At 32.5% G+C, this 17,077-nt stretch overlaps 2 protein-coding genes and 1 pseudogene across 2 annotated transcripts; all 3 read left to right on the top strand.

Moving 5' to 3' along the window:
• The first annotated feature begins 1,589 nt into the window (after positions 1 to 1,589).
• LOC107957070 (uncharacterized) lies at positions 1,590 to 3,887 on the top strand. Its single transcript, XM_041091887.1, has 2 exons — positions 1,590 to 1,902; positions 2,004 to 3,887. The coding sequence occupies exons 1-2, from the start codon at positions 1,590 to 1,592 to the stop codon at positions 3,668 to 3,670; spliced, it is 1,980 nt and encodes a 659-aa protein (XP_040947821.1). The 3' UTR covers positions 3,671 to 3,887.
• Positions 3,888 to 7,307: 3,420 nt separating this feature from the next.
• LOC107957067 (60S ribosomal protein L13a-4-like) lies at positions 7,308 to 9,936 on the top strand (annotated as a pseudogene).
• A 427-nt stretch (positions 9,937 to 10,363) lies between these two features.
• On the top strand, positions 10,364 to 12,826 carry LOC107957064 (uncharacterized). The gene has a single exon (XM_016892492.2). It carries the CDS (start codon positions 10,506 to 10,508, stop codon positions 12,597 to 12,599), a length of 2,094 nt encoding a protein of 697 aa, XP_016747981.1. The 5' UTR covers positions 10,364 to 10,505; the 3' UTR covers positions 12,600 to 12,826.
• Positions 12,827 to 17,077: the final 4,251 nt, after the last annotated feature.

Genomic DNA, 17,077 nt, shown 5'->3' on the forward strand with positions numbered 1-17,077 from the left:
CACTGCAGACTCCTTGAATTGTCTCCTTACTGTTTGAGTCTTACAACCTACCAAGACAACACCGAACCAAACCTTCGGCATACAGAAGAATAACATTCCTTGCAATAAAATTAAAACTGATACAAAAACCACAACATACATAGGGAAGCATCAAAACACCTCAAAAAGATAACCACAATGACACTTGCATACACCACAGCTCATGACAGCAATCGAAATAGAGATCAACTTCAAGACATCATCTCATGTTATCAATTTGTGAGCATCCCTTAGAAACTAAATAAACACTATAAAAGAAGCATCCAACAAATTGGCAGCAATGCAGTAACAACAAACCTATTGCCTCCATGAGTCTTTAATTACAACCCCAAATATCTTATACCAAAACAAGGTGCAACACCAAAACCATAATTAAACACTCTTGAAAAGGTGCCTACACACCCACCTCACTCATCCTTGGATTAAAACATTTTCTTATCACCCCTAAACACCACCAGTCAAAATCATATCTGACTCAAGTTCAAAAAACCTCCTAGTTGAAGAGAAGACAACCGAAATCATCCTTAACCCACCAACCCTTATTCAACATCGATCAAGAGGACATTGAACATGATTCCATGATGAACCTCAGCCCCCTCAGCCGTTCAAGTTCACATCCTGATTTCGCTTGGATTTTGTTTCGACGATAGGTTTTAGAGACGACTTGTGTTTCATCATTACTTCAGGAGTTCTCTACTAATCAGTTACATTCTTTCTAATGTTCTTTCTATTTGTACGGAAAATATTGTCATATACATGCTCAACCACTATTCACCTTTTAATTTAAGCTAAAATTTGCAGAATTCGATTTTGTTGCCTAATTTCTTTTTTTTTTTTATGCTTACAATTCTTTTCACATTTTTTTTCAAATCATGTGGCATAGCTTTTAAATTATTATTTGTCACGATAATAATATTTTACATGTAATTGTTGATTATATTTAAAAAATTAATTCAAGGTAAATTCCTTATAAATATATTGTATTTTCGAATCAATATTTTGGTGTGATGTTTAGCTTAAAATATATATGCTCTAAAATTTATTAAATATACACTGAAAATATCAAATTAAAATTAATTCTAATTTTATTTATAATTAATTTAAATAAATTATAATAAATATAAACTATAATGCAAATTGAAACAAATATATATAGTAAAATTTTAAACTTAAATAGTAAATTGTTAAACTTAAAATATATTATTAGGTAAAGACACATTTTAATAAGATTGGTTAAAGTAAATTTATATATATATATTTCAATTTCTTAATTAATTTAAACAAAACTCAATTATATTAATACATAAAAACATTTCATTCTTTTTCAAACTCTTTAACAGATTTAATTAATTTATTAAAATTGAATGTTTCATATTCTTATCCTTAGGATGGTAATGCTTGCGGTATGATGGGGAAAGAAAATATTAACAACTTGTCTCACAAGTCAACGACGAAAATGATTCTTCTCTTTATGAAGCACAAAAGCAAGACCTAAGAAACTCTACCGCAAAGGCTGGGTAAAGTGAAGCAAAATCAAGGGTTTTCTTGTAATGGATGTGAGTGAGTGTGAGAGTAGTACAGAGGGGGAGACCATGGAACTTCAACATTTCAGCCATCGACATCCTTTGGTCTTCTTCAAATATCAGCAGACTGTTGCAAGCGAAGAAGTAGACCCAGAAGCAGCTCTTTGCCTTGGGTGTGAGAAACCTGTAGATGGCTGGAGCTATGGCTGCAATCGATGTGAGTTTTATCTTCATAAGGGATGTGCTGAGTTAGCCCCCAAGATTCGGCATCCTTTCCACCCCAAACACCCTCTCACTCTTTTGCCAGAATCACCTTATTCTGGGGGGTGTCATTTGTGTGGTAAGGGATATCGGGGATTTGTTTATAATTGTTATGATTGTAAGTTCGATCTGCACATCAATTGCGCTTTGCTTCAATCATCCGTTGCTGCAAATTTTCCTAATTCTTTGCACCCCATCCATTGTTCTTCATTCAAAATAATAACAAGGAAGTCGAGCTTGATTGCTCCGCATGTCAAAAACCTATATCTGGTCCAATTTTCCACTATTCTGATTGCTCTTATCCTGCATTCTTTAACCTTCATAAGGAATGTACTGAACTACCCCTTGAGATTAATCACCCCTGTGACCGTAAGCATCCTCTTACTCTCTTGCCACAACCGCCTACTCATCCCCAGAAATGTAGTTGCTATTTGTGCAGAATCCAATGGAAGGGGTTTGTTTATTCCTGCTCTCTTTGCAACTTTGATCTTTCACTTGATGATTTTCTTTTTTCGCCACCAACAATCAAAGTTGCAAGTCATGAACACCAGTGGATGCTTGTATCTAGAAAAATGTCGTTTGTTTGTGATTTTTGTGGCACTGAAGAGGATTACTCTCCTTATCACTGTGATACATGTGTGCTTTTTGTCCACAAGAATTGCATTTCATTGCCGTGCCACATCAGGATAACACGACATCGTCACACGATTTCCCTTTCTTATTCTTTTAGACAAAATCAAGTTGATGATCAGATATGCGGAGTTTGTTGTTTGGAAGTTGATACAAGCTACGGCAGTTACCGTTGTTCTGCTTCTGATTGCAATTATTTTGCTCATGCACTTTGTGCAACTGATAAAAAAATTTGGGATGGAAAATTTATGCTTGAAGGCTATGATGAGAGATCCGAGGAAGTGGTGAATGAACCTTGGAATTTGATTACTGATGATGTTGAACAAATTAGTAATGGAGAGCAAATGGTAGCAATTGAGATCAAGCATTCCTATCATGATCATAATTTAAAATTCACTCTTATTGGGGAGACCAAAGATGATAGGCAGTGCGATGGGTGCACGAGACCTATATCAACTCCTTTTTATAGTTGTGAGCAATGCAAGTTCTTTCTCCACAAAGATTGCGCTGAATTGCCAAAAAAAATGCCACACCCATTTCACAGGCATTTGCTTAATCTCACAAACTCACACAATAAGGATGGTATTTCACTGTGCTCTGCTTGCAAACGTTTGTATCAAGGATTTAGCTACATATGCTACAAAAAAAATTGCTTCTTCAAAATTGACCTTCAATGTAAGTTATCTTTGGACACCTTGAAGCACCCAAGTCATGAACATTCACTCTTTCTTGACCATAAAAACCAGGGATCGAGGTGCAATGCTTGTTTCGTAACACTAGACCCAAGGAGTGTTGCATATAGATGCATGAAGCGCTGTGATTACACTTTAGATGTAGGTTGTGCAACACTACCACTCACTGCTTGGTACAAGTATGATAGGCATACTCTTACTTTGACTTATTCTGATGATTCTGAGCCTTCTCAACATTACTGCGATCTCTGTGAGAAAGAAAGAGAGCCAAATCGTTGGTTTTACTATTGTGCTGATTGTGATAACTCTCTTCATCTCAATTGTGCTATTGGGGATCTTCCATATATGAAGCTTGGGAACAAATTCAATTCTTTTTTTCATAAGCATCTGCTCACTATTGTGAAAAACATCTGGAATTGCCCTCCATGTAAGGTATGTCGTGAGGTTTGCAATGGACGGGCTCTAAAATGTAAAGAATCTGAATGTAACTTTACTGTCCACTGGGATTGCCATATGGGTCTCTAGGGAAGCATTTCAACGATCTTCCAGTCAAGTTTAAGAAACAGAGAAAGCACAAGATTAGAGGTGTATTGTGTTCTGTGGAAGGGTGTAGTAGATTTGGTAAAAATGAGTGGCGGCCTTAGTTGTAATCTGCATTGGGTTATGTTTACGATAGTTGTTTGAACAGTAGAATATTGTGTTAGATGAAACATGATTTGTAACTACACATCTTTATTTTTCACTTTTCTTATCTGCTTGTTTTTCTTTCAACTTTTATCTAAAATTATTGATGAGAACGAAGAATTGCTTTCTAACTTGTCATAATAAAATATTTTTATTATCAGAACCATGAAGATACTAAAATAATGAAAATAATGTGGAGTTTGGAAATTTAAATACAAAATCATTCTTCCATTCATAACTACATTTTCAAATTAATATTATTATGCCTAATTTCTTGAAAACAATTTTTTTTCTTTATTTTAGATCTTTTTCTAAAATTTTGAATTAACTCTTGCAAATTTGATTCTTACATCAGATTTTACTGTTCACAACTTAGAAAAGACTAAATTCAATTTAGGCAAAATGTCCTCTCTTTTTTTTTTCTCTTTGACCTCAAAATATTAAAAATAAAAAATCCATTTTCTTTCAGTTAGATTTTTAATTTTTAATTTTTATCAAATTATCCAGAACTAAGTGAAAAAATTAACAGCTTATTAATTTTGATGATGTGGATGATTAATGTTGTGATATTCATAACAATTCACGTTAGTAAAAATTAATTATTTTTAAAAAATTAAATAAAATTTGACATCTATTTTTTTTGTTTACTAATTTTTTTCAATTAAATTCATTATAGGTTCTTATTATATTTGTTTTTTATGACACAATGCTTAGAACTATCCATAGCCCCTCCCCAACTCATAAATAGGAGTATAATATGCTTCAATGCACTTGAACACACGTCCTCCTACATTGACAATAATGTTCATGCTAATCGAATTAAGTCCCAATTGACTACTTACTAATTTTAAAAAAAATTCAAAATTATTTTCTTAAATAATTTGATATTAAGCTATCGATTTTAAAATATTAATAAATTAAACTAAACAATATTTCTATTAGTAAAAATCATTTTTTCCTTATTTAAAAAAAAACTAAATAAACTCTAAATAGAATTTCGATCTCTTGAGCCCACCTTCATATCATCTTAAGATTCTAGACATAGCTTGTTGCACTAATAAATAGAGAAAAAAAAAGAATTACGAACTTTTAACTCAAATGAGAAAACATGATTTTTATTGAATTGATGAATAATTTCAAATAATTCTAGTCTTCTATAGGCTTCACAAAAGCTCAAAGCTAAAAATAACAAAATTAAATACAAGAAAATTTGAAAATTTTATTTAAGTTCCCTCAAATTTTTTAAAAATTCTCATTGTGTTTTTCAAAATTTGTAATTAAAAATTTTAAAAGTTTTAAAAATTCTGATTAAACCCCCAAAATATTTTAAATTTCGATTAATTCCTCTCAAAATTTAATGCCAAAATCCACCATTGATTCTATATAACAAATAATTCTATTATGCAAAAATTCTAAAATGATTTTGGGGAAATTATTTAAATTAATTAGATAACCTTTTGTGTAATTTTAATTTTGAATTAACAATTCCAAAATTATTCCTCTCTATTATATTTTTGTTATTAATTAGAAGTCAAACATAATACTAGTTGAGGCGGACATAATCACAATGAGAGGGACTAAATTATTGTATTTTTTTCTTTTGGTGAATTACAATAACACGGCAAAATCTAAAAAATAAACTTGACAAGCAATTGAATCTAGGCCATACCTGGGATAGTAAACACTCTTAACTATCAGACCATCGTAAGGGATTCTAAATTATTATATTTTGAAACCAAAGTTCAAGTACCGTGTAATTTATCTCCTCCAAAATTGTAATAATAAAAAGAATGATAATGGCATATTGGACCCCTATACTTTATCAAAATATCTAATATGGTATCTTCACTTTTAAAATATCAATTTTGATACCTAAACTTTAATTCCATTTATTATTGCCATAAATCCTTCTAGTGGAGTTAAAATCTTACCTCACTTTGAATGCAACCAATTGTATGCTGTCATGTGGGACTATTAGTTAGAAAATTTTTAATCAAATTCAAGGGATTTGAAAATAATTATACCAAAATTTATTTTAAAGGCCGAAATGGAAAATATTAAGACCAACTCAAGCCCGGCACAATTTAGCCCATCAACGTATCTACCCTAAACTTAAACTTTGCCCTCACACTACCCAATTCAATCTAGGCTTAATATAAAAATTGCCCCTTAGATTATTTTCATTTTCTCAAATAGGTATTTAAACCATTTTTTTGTTAAATTCAATACTTGAAGTAAATTTTTTTTCCACATTGGTACCCCGTTAGTTCTCCGCCGTTAGTCAATCTTGTTCAATGTTCAATGATGATGTGGCCCAATCACTAATTGGCACGTGGCAAAAAAAGCCACATAAGTAAACCATCTCATTATTTGTATAAAATACTTCCAAAAATAAAAAATTTAGAAAAATTAACTTTTTTATATTATATTAATATTAATTAAAAATAATATTAAGAAATATTTCCACACCCCGTCTCTCTCCCATCGTTTCCCCAACCCTCTCCCTGTTAACCCTTCAATAAAATTTTCATTAAAAAAAATTTCCTCCTTTCTTTCTTTAACGTGGATTCTTTGTCCCACAATTGCCTTCAAATTCATCCACCACATGTTTGGGAAAATGACCCTAAAAAACCAAATTTTAAGCTTGAAATTGGTGTTTTCCTTTTCATGTATTGGATTTACTTTCTTAGAGTAGGATTATAAGTTTATAACTAAACAATAAAGGGAACATTTCAATGTTGATTTTTGAGGGTAAAGGTTTTGTATTTTGTTAGTTTGGTTTAGTGGACACAAAATTTTATTTATGGCGTTCTTCCAATCCGGAATTTTGTTTGTACTCTGAAACTCTGAAGTGCAAATAACTAAATTAAGTATCTTTAATGTATCGTTTTTTACAGAAAAATAATTTTTCTAGTTTTTTATTTTGCCACGTATCTATTGGTGATTGAGCCACATCATCATTGACAAGGTTGATTAACGGCTGACTAACGAGGTACAAATGTGAGAAAAAAATAGAGTTTAGATACTCAAATTGACCAAAAAAGTGTTTAGGTACTTATTTAAACAAATGAGTATATTTTAAAGGACAATTTTGATATTAAGCCTTCAATCTATAAATAGATTTACTTATTATTCATTTAATTTAATTTAATATGATCTGATTCAAATTAATTTGTTAAATACATTTAGTGACTTAAATTTTAGTCACAAATGACAAACTTCTACAACATAGTTTTTTAGTTCAAATTGGTACTTTCAAATAACAAAGTATTAATTTAGATAAAAAAAACCAAATTCAGGTATTAATTTGAATAAGAAGCGAAGTTTAGGTACTTAATTGGACCAAAATACCAAATGGAACTTTGAAGTCATGTTCAAGTACCTAATTGGAAAGAAAAAAACCTTAGCTATCAATTTGAACTCTGAAGCTAAATTCAAGTACCAAAATGTATATTTCCCTTACTTTTTCCAATAACCGAGAGCATTCTAGTGATTATGTTGAAAGTAAACCTTAATTTTCTGTCACCGACAATCGCAATCCTTTTTGCGTTATTTCTCAATTTTTAGTTCATAAACAATCAAGAATACTTTTTTTTTACAGTGATTATGTTGAGATTTCCTATAAAATTCTCTTTTTATTTGCAAGGAATCTACAACTCTAGTGTAAATCAGGGACATTGTCTTTGATCGCAGGGTGTTCGCTGAAATGCTTGACACAAGCATGCAGGCGTGGGAAGCTGTCAGCTTTGATAAACTTAAATCCCACCACCTCTTCCATAGGCGCCAACATATGAATAACTATTCCTAAAACGACTATTCCTAAAACGAGGTCAGCCATGCCAATTCCATTAAAAAGAGGCCTATGCTAAGCTACCAAGCGAAGAAGAAGAAGAAGAAGAGATGGTTTCAGGGTGAGGCATGTGCGCCAAAACCCAAGAGGGTAGTGGTGGATGCAAGGCATCTCATGCTGGGAAGGTTGGATTCCATATTGGCCAAGGAGTTGTTGAATGGCCAAAAAGTAGTGGTGGTGAGATGTGAAGAGATATGCATGTGGGGTGGATTGGTTAGGCAGAAGATGAAGCACATGAGGTTTCTTAGGAAGCGTATGAACACTAAGCCTTCTCATGGTCTCATCCTGTTTCCTGCTCCTGCTAACATCCTCTGGCGTACCATTTGTGGGTGTGTTTTTCTTTTCGAGGTTTTTTTTCCCTTTTAGTGTGTTTTCACAGTTCTTTATTTGGTCTGTGAATGAAAAGGATGGAAATTTCTGGGTTTTTGATGCTTGGTAATTCGGGAAGTGTTTGGTATGAACTTTTTGAGAGATTTTTTCTATTTATTTGAAGTTCTATGATTTGGATATTGGAATATATATTGCAAAAGAACCAAAGGAATCTGTGTGTTTTGTTATGTTTGATATCAAAATTAATAATTAGAGTTTGCTATTGATTTTTCGTATTAGAGATCTGTGTGTCTGTTATGGTTGGTTATTGGGAAAATGTAGGGAAGAAGTGAAGGAGAGTAGAATGAGTGTGCTTGAGGTTATTATTGTTGGATTGAGAGAAAAACTAATAGCTGACAAGATCTATGAATCTTATGGTGCAAAGGCAATGCATTTGGCTTCAGCATATATGAAGTAAAGTATATAACTGGGGTTCATTTTGACTTTCCTTATGGTAATTGATATTTGCTTTGATTGCAGGATGATTCCTCACAAAGAGTAAGCGCAGAGTGGCAGCTTTCGCTGGTTTGAAATTGAAGGCTTATGAGGGGATTCCTGGACCATATGATAAGACTAAGAGAATGGTTATTCGTGATGCTCTCATGTTTTGCGGTAGTTGGTTTCTTTCGTGGAATTTAGAATTTGGTTTTCGTACTTGCTTCAGTGGATAGTTAGTCATGCTCAATGTTTTTATTGTTCTTTCGGTTTTTTTAAATTAGGGTTTTGAGGTTTCAGAAAGGACACAAATTGGTGGAGAAAATAGCATTACCTGGAGTAAATATGAAATAAAACATTGAATGCTTTTATGTAGGTTATCCAACATGCTGAATGCTTAGGACTTGGTTTGGAGCTTTAGGAACTACTGATGAAGAAGTTTATGAAGACATCAAAAGAGTCATTTTATTGGTTTGGCAGTTCTAGGACTTGGTTGTCCTTTACTCAGAGACAGAGCAGGTAGGTTCTGTTTTTACTCGGCTGTTTGTGATTGATGTTTGTTGCACCTTTTCCCCCTCTCTTTTTCTAACTGTATTGTAGGTTTGGGTCAGTGGATGGGCTATGAATTTATGAATATCACACTGTTGTGTCTGGTTAACACTGCAGACTCCTGGAATTGTCTCCTTACTGTCTGAGTCTTACAACCTACCAAGACAACACCAAACCAAACCTGCGGCATACAGAAGAAAAACATTCCTTGCAATATAATTAAAACTGATACAAAAACCACAACATCCGTAGGGAAGCATCAAAACACCTCAAAAAGATAACCACAATGACACTTGCATGCACCACAGCTCATGACAGCAATCGAAAAAGAGATCAACTTCAAGACATCATCTCATGTTATCAGTTTGTGAGCATCCCTTAGAAACTAAATAAACACCATAAAAGAAGCCTACACACCCTCCTCACTCATCCTTAGATTAAAACATGTTCTTATCACCCCTAAACACCACCAGTCAAAATCATATCTTACTCAAGTTCAAAAAACCTCCTAGTTGAAGAGAAGACAATCGAAATCATCCTTAACCCACAGATCCTTATTCAACATCGATCAAGAGGACATTGAACATGATTCCATGATAAGCTTGTTAAAATCCGTCAAGAAAGAAAAGGTGGATCAGCAGCATTCAACAGTGTTCCTCATCAGCTATGGCCGTCGATGATGAACCTCAGACCCCTCAGCCGTTTGAGTTCACATCCTGATTTCACTTGGATTTCGTTTTGACAATAGTTTTTAGAGACGACTGGTGTTTGGTCACATTGCAGATCTTGGACCTCAACCAGTTACATTCGTTCTAATGTTTTTTTCTATTTTTAGGGGAAATATTGTCATATACATGCTCAACCATTATTCACCATTTAATTTAAGCTGAAAAGTGCCACATTAGATTTTGTTGCCTAATTTCTTTTTTAAATGTTGATATGCATGAATATATTGAATATACACTAGAAATATAAAATTAAAATTAATTATAATTTTATTTATAATTAAGTTAAATAAATTATAAGAAATATAAACTATAAAGCAAATTGAAACAAATATATAGTAAAATTTTGAACTGAAAATATATATTTTAAACTTAAATAGTAAACTGTTAAACTTAAAATATATTATTAAGTAAAGACACATTTTAATAAGATTGATTAAAGTAAATTTATATATATATTTCAATTTCTTAATTAACTTAAATTTATATATGTATTTCAATTTCTTAATTAACTTAAAAAAATATTATATTCAGGATTAGATTTAATTAATTTAATTAAAATTGAATGTTTCATATTCTTATCCTTATAATGGAAATGCTTGGGTTATTATGGGAAAAGAAATATCGACAAATACTCTAACAAGTCAACGACGAAAATGACTCTTCTCTTTAAGGAGTAAAGCATGACCTAAGAAAGTATACCACAAAGGCTGGAGTTAAGTGAAGCAAACTCAAGGGTTTTCTTGTAATGGATGTGAGTGAGTGTGAGAGTAGTACAGAGGGGGAGACCATGGAACTTCAACATTTCAGCCATCAACATCCTTTGGTCTTCTTCAAATATCAGCAGACTGTTGCAAGCGAAGAAGTAGATCCAGAAGCAGCTCTTTGCCGTGGGTGTGAGAAACCTGTTGAGGGCTGGAGCTATGGCTGCAATCAATGTGAGTTTTATCTTCATAAGGGATGTGCTGAGTTAGAGTTAGCCCCCCAGATTCAGCATCCTTTCCACCCCAAACACCCTCTAACTCTTTTGCCAGAATCACTTTATCCTGGGGGGTGCGATTTCTGTGGTAAGGCATTTCGGGGATTTGTTTATAATTGTTATGATTGTAGGTTCGATCTGCACATCAATTGTGCTTTGCTTCAATCATCCGTTGCTGCAAATTTTCCTAATTCTTTGCACCCCCATCCATTGTTCTTCATTCAAAACCATAACAACGAAGTCGATTCTGATTGCCCCGGGTGTCAAAAACCAATATCTGGTCCATTTTACCACTGTTCTGATTGCTCGTATCCTACATTCTTTAACCTCCATAAGGAATGTGCTGAACTACCCCTTGAGATTAATCACCCCTGTGACCGTAAGCATCCTCTTACTCTCTTGCCACAACCGCCTACTCATCCCCAGAAATGTAGTTGCTCTATGTGCAGAATCCAATGGAAGGGGTTTGTTTATTCCTGCTCTCTTTGCAACTTTGATCTTTCACTTGATGATTTTCTTTTTTCACCACCAACAATCACAGTTCCAAGTCATGAACACCCGTGGATGCTTGTATCTAGAAAAATGTCGTTTGTTTGTGATTTTTGTGGCACTGACGGAGATCACTCCCCCTATTTCTGTGCTACATGTCACCTCCTTGTCCACAAGAATTGCATTTCATTGCCACGCCACATCATGATAACACGACATCGTCACACGATTTCTCTTTCTTATTCTTTTAGACAAAATCAAGTTGAAGATGGGATGTGCAGAGTTTGTTATTTGGAAGTTGATCCAAGCTACGGCAGTTACCGTTGTTCTGCTTCTGATTGCAATTATATTGCTCATGCACTTTGTGCAACTGATAAAGCAATTTGGGATGGAACAATTACGCTTGAAGGCTATGATGAGAGGTCCGAGGAAGTGGTGCATGAACCTTGGAATTTGATTACTGATGTTGTTGAACAAATTAGTATTGGAGAGCTAATGGTAGCAAGTGAGATCAAGCATTCCTATCATGATCATAATTTAAGACTCACTTTTAGTGGGAAGACCAAAGATGAGGATAGTCAGTGCGATGGGTGCACGAGACCTATATCAACTCCTTTTTATAGTTGTGAGCAATGCAAGTTCTTTCTCCACAAAGATTGCGCTGAATTGCCTAAAAAAATGCCACACCCATTTCACAGGCATTTTCTTACTCTCACAAACTCAGTCGATGAGGAAGGTAATTCATGGTGCCATGCTTGCGATCGTTGTTATCAAGGGTTTAGCTACGAATGCTACGAAGGAAATTGCTCCTTCAGAATTGACATTCAATGTATGTTATTTTCGGACACCTTGAAGCACCCAAGTCATGAGCATTCACTCTTTCTTGTCCACAACAACCAGGGAACGAGTTGCAGTGCTTGTTTCAAAGAGCTATACCCATGGAATGTTGCATATAGATGCATGAAGCGCTGTGATTTCAGTTTAGATGTACGTTGTGCAACACTACCACTCACTGCTTGGTACAAGTATGACAGGCATCCTCTTTCTTTGACTTATTCTGATGATTCTGAGCCTTCTCAACATTACTGCGACCTCTGTGAGAAAGAAAGAGAGCCAAATCGTTGGTTTTACTACTGTGCTGATTGTGATAACTCTCTTCATCTTAATTGTGCTATTGGAGATCTCCCATATATGAAGCTTGGAAACAAATTCAAATATTTTCGTCATAAACATCCATTCATTGTTGTGAAAAACATCTGGAACTGCCCTCCATGTAAGGTATGTGGTGAGGTTTGCAATGGGCAAGCCCTGGAATGTAAAGAATCTGAATGCAATTTTACCGTCCACAGGAGTTGCCTTTGGAGACTCAAGTGAAGCATTTGAATGATATTACACTCAAGTTTAAGAAACAGAGAAGGATCTAGATGAGAAGTGTGTTGTGTTCTGTGAAAGGGTGTAGTAGATTTGGTAAAAATGGGTGATGGCCTTAGTTGTTGTAATCTGCATTATGTTATGTTTATAATAATTGTTTGAGCAGTAAAAGATTGTGTTAGATTGTGTTAGATGAAACATGATTTGTAACAACACATCTTTATCTTTCACTTTTCTATTTAATTCTTATCCTTTCAACTTTTATCTAAAATTACTAATGAGATTGAAGAACTGGTTTCTAGTTTGTCATAAAGAAAATATTTTTATTATCTAAACCTTGAAAATACTAAAATAATGAACATAATATTGAGTTTCGAAATTTAAATAGAAAATCATTCCTCCATTCATAAAAATAAAAATTATGAGTGATTGTTAAGACCATGAAATGTGTAAATGGTTTCTCAATTTTTTTTATTATCTAAAAATCTTAAATTTAGCATTTAAAGATCAAAACATAATCGAATTTGGTATATCTATAAATGTTTATTTACTTATTATTTTTGCAAAGTGGAAATGTATGAAGTTTGTGACATAAATTAATCAAGATTTTGTGACTTAAATCAACCAGCTATAAAAAAAAAGTGTAAATATATTTTAGCTTTACAATTTAAGTTAATTTTATTTCACTTAATCAGTAATTATTTGTACTCCATATTCATTTTAAGATTCGAATCATTTTAAGATTCTGAACATAGCCTGTTGCACTTACAAGTAGAGAAACAAAAGAAAAACGAGCTTTTATCTCAAATGAGAGATCATTATTTTTATTGGATTGATGAATAAATCCATATGGTTCTAGCCTTTTATAGGTCTTATAATAGCTCAAAGCTAAAAATAACAAAACTAAATATGAGACAATCCGAAATTTTTATTTAAATTCTCTCAAATTTTTAAAAAGTTCTCATTAAATTTTTCAAAATTTTTAAAAATTCTTATTAAGCCCCAAAAATATTTTAAATTTTGATTAATTCCTCTTAAAATTTAATGTAAAAGTCCTCCGTTGATTCTACATAACAAAAATACTATTATGCAAAAGTTCTAAATTGAATTAGGGGACAATTATTTAAAATTAATTAGATCATCTTTTGCATAGTTTTTAATTTTGAATTAACTATTCCAAAATTATTCCTCTCTATTATAATTTTATTATTAGTTGAAGTCAAACATAATACAGGTCGAAGCGGACATAACCACAATGAGAGTGACCAAATTCTAAATTATTTTATTTTGATACCAAAATTCAAGTACTGAGTAATTTATCTCCCCCAAAATTGTAATGATAAAAGGAATGATAATGGCATATTCAATCCCTATACTTTATCAAAATATCTAATATGGTATCTTCACTTTTAAAATATCAATTTTGATACCTAAATTTTAGAAATTTTTAGGATTTAAATAATATAATTTTTGTTATAATTTTATAAGATACACATATTATTTTAATAATACATTTTTTTAAAATTTATAGTATAATTTTTTTTTACCACAGCGATCTCAAATACTTATATGTGTTTATGCTTATGATGTAATTTTTATAACTTGTAAAGTATAATTTTTTAAAATTAGATTTTGGTGTAATTATATGAGTCATTTTTATTTTAATTTATTTTCAATTTGTTGGGAAACATTTATTTTAATGTTTTAAGTGTATTTGGTGTATTATATTTTTAAAATTTTATAAAAAAAATTAATACGAGTGGGTCAGACAAAACCTATCAATTGAGCCTAAAAATTTATTAAGGTCTGACCCGATTCAACCCATAGACACCTCTATTTTAAACCATCTTCTTTGCTGATTTAGGCTTTAAATAAAGGGATGTGTTTAAGTAAGGAGATAGAAAGAAAAAAAATCCGACAAATAGAATAAAAAATCTTGGTTGCGAAGATAAACATAATATAAAGAATATAGATATCAAATTCTTTAAAACTTGTTAAAAATTATACATGTTTTCTCAAATACATTTTAAACTCTTCTTTTTTTTGTCAATTTGAGTATTTAAACTAATTTTTTCTCACATTGGTACCGCCATCAATTATTCTTTAGTTCGATTCAGTGGAATAAAAATAAAATAGAAATTAGCTTTCGGAGAGATGGTTGAGTGGTTGATAGCTCCTGTCTTGAAAACTGATATTGTTCGAAACAAAGAACTATTAAGGGTTCGAATCCTTCTCTCTCCTTTTGCTCGATGAATATATTTCTTTCTTTATTGTTTTTTTCTGGCTTCTTAATTAAGAATCTTAATATTAATAAAATTTAAAGACCCTAAAGGAACACGTGTCATATATTCCACAGAACGCCATTCTTGCCAAGGTTGTATGTCTTTTTTCAACCTACTCAAGTCCAAACCATTGGGACCTTCTAGAGGTTCTAACCAAGGAGCACACAGATCCCAATAACACATAGTTTTCCCTCCAAAAATGACTTCTCGATTTGAGGAACGTGTTAGATATTTCCCCACGTTAGCCCCAAGATGTTAGCCCCAAAAATCACCTCGTTATTTGTATAAAATAATTCCAAAATTAAAAAATAGAGAAATTAAAAATATTTTTTCTGATTTTATAAATATATATTAGCGTTTATTTTAATATTAATTAAAAAAAATAGTAAAAAGTATTTCCCCACCCCATCACTCTCCCACCTTCTCCCCATCATTGCTCTCCCATCCCTCTCCCCTCTTAACCTTCTCCCTTTGTTAACCCTTTAATTATATTTTCATTAAAAGAATTATTTCTCTCCTTTCTTTCTTAAACATTGTTTCTGTAACGCCCCCAAGCCCGAGACCGTCGCCGGATTCGAGCTTGAGGTGTTACCGAACATAATTTATCGAATTAAGAACTTCGAATCATTTATTTCTACATTCACAGCTTTCTAGCTACCTGCGTCACAGTTACAAGAAAAATCATATCTCGAGTTACAAAACTCAAAATCAAGATCCGTAAATTTTCCTTAAATATAGACTCATATATCTATTTACTAATTTTTTTATAGAATTTTTGGTTGGGCCAATTAATACAGTTTATTAGTTAAAGTTACCCCTGTTTCAGGACTTGACTGGACTGACCTCTGTTTACTACGAACCATATTTCTATTTTTGAAAAGTTTATATGACTATGCCGTTTATTTATTCCAAAACTAGACTCAATAAGGATTCCAAGAATATAAAATAAACCACCTAATTATTTTTTTAAAATTTATGGTAAATTTCTAAAGTTGGAACAGGGGATCCAGAAATCCCTCTGGCCCTGTTTAACTAAAATTCAAATATCTTATAACATATAATTCCTTTACTTGTTTCAATTGTTTTATATGAAACTAGACATATTAGGCTTAAATGTCATATTTAATCCATCACCAAATTCAATTTATATGATTTTTAGTAAATTTTCAAACTCATGTCAGTGTTGCTGCAATATTCTGTTTATGGCAAATTTCATCTTTTCATGAGTTTTTATGATCTAGATAACATATTAAACTTCTATGACATCAAACATGATCTAACTTAGCATTTTCCATGACTTATCATTATTAAGCATTTTCTCAACCAAATCATGGCCATATCACAAAATTATTTACACAAAATAGGTGTATTGCTATACATGCCATACTTAAGTTTTACAAGCCATTTATCAAAAAGAGTCCTTCGGATAGTGTGATCGAACCTTTGACCTGTCCCGATTCCTAAGTCAGCTTATTCAAAACTACAGTGAATGAAAAGGAGGGAATAAGCATAAATGCTTAGTAAGTCATATGCAAATAACAAGTAACATAACAATACAATTATACCAAACAACCTTAGCATGGTATCACCAAAACATATATCACATTTCTAAACATCATTAATCATCTTACCGCCTTATCGTTGTTGTATCTATTTCCAACCCGAAGGTTAAGTACATACCTGTCCAAAGTGTCCATTTCACAATACTTACCAATACGTCACCTGCATCTTAAGTGTTCTTCCATTTCACTAGAAATTTTACCCTTTGAACACATCGGAATATTACTCGGATACATGGATAATTTGCACATAAGTGCCACATTTGTAGCCAAGCTACCATGTAACCCGCCCATAAGTGAACTCGGACTCAACTCAACAAGTTCGGATGCCTAGTTACATCTCACGAACTCGGACTCAACTCAACGAGTTCGGACATTTCACATCCATAAGTGAACTCGGACTCAACTCAACAAGTTCGGATGTTCAACAATCCTAGTGACATGTCACTTGTATCCTAATCTATTCCTAAGGTTCAAACGGGATTTTCCTCGAACACATCTCCTTGCCATCTTCCGTAAAATACCAAAACCAATACTCGGTAGCACTTTATATTTAACAAATAATACACTTAATTTGCATTTTATTCGAAAATAACCACAAAGCATATATTTCATGATAAAAATCAGCATATCATATATT

The sequence above is a fragment of the Gossypium hirsutum genome, chromosome A02 (assembly GCF_007990345.1).
Source record: "Gossypium hirsutum isolate 1008001.06 chromosome A02, Gossypium_hirsutum_v2.1, whole genome shotgun sequence".
Lineage (NCBI taxonomy): Eukaryota > Viridiplantae > Streptophyta > Magnoliopsida > Malvales > Malvaceae > Gossypium > Gossypium hirsutum.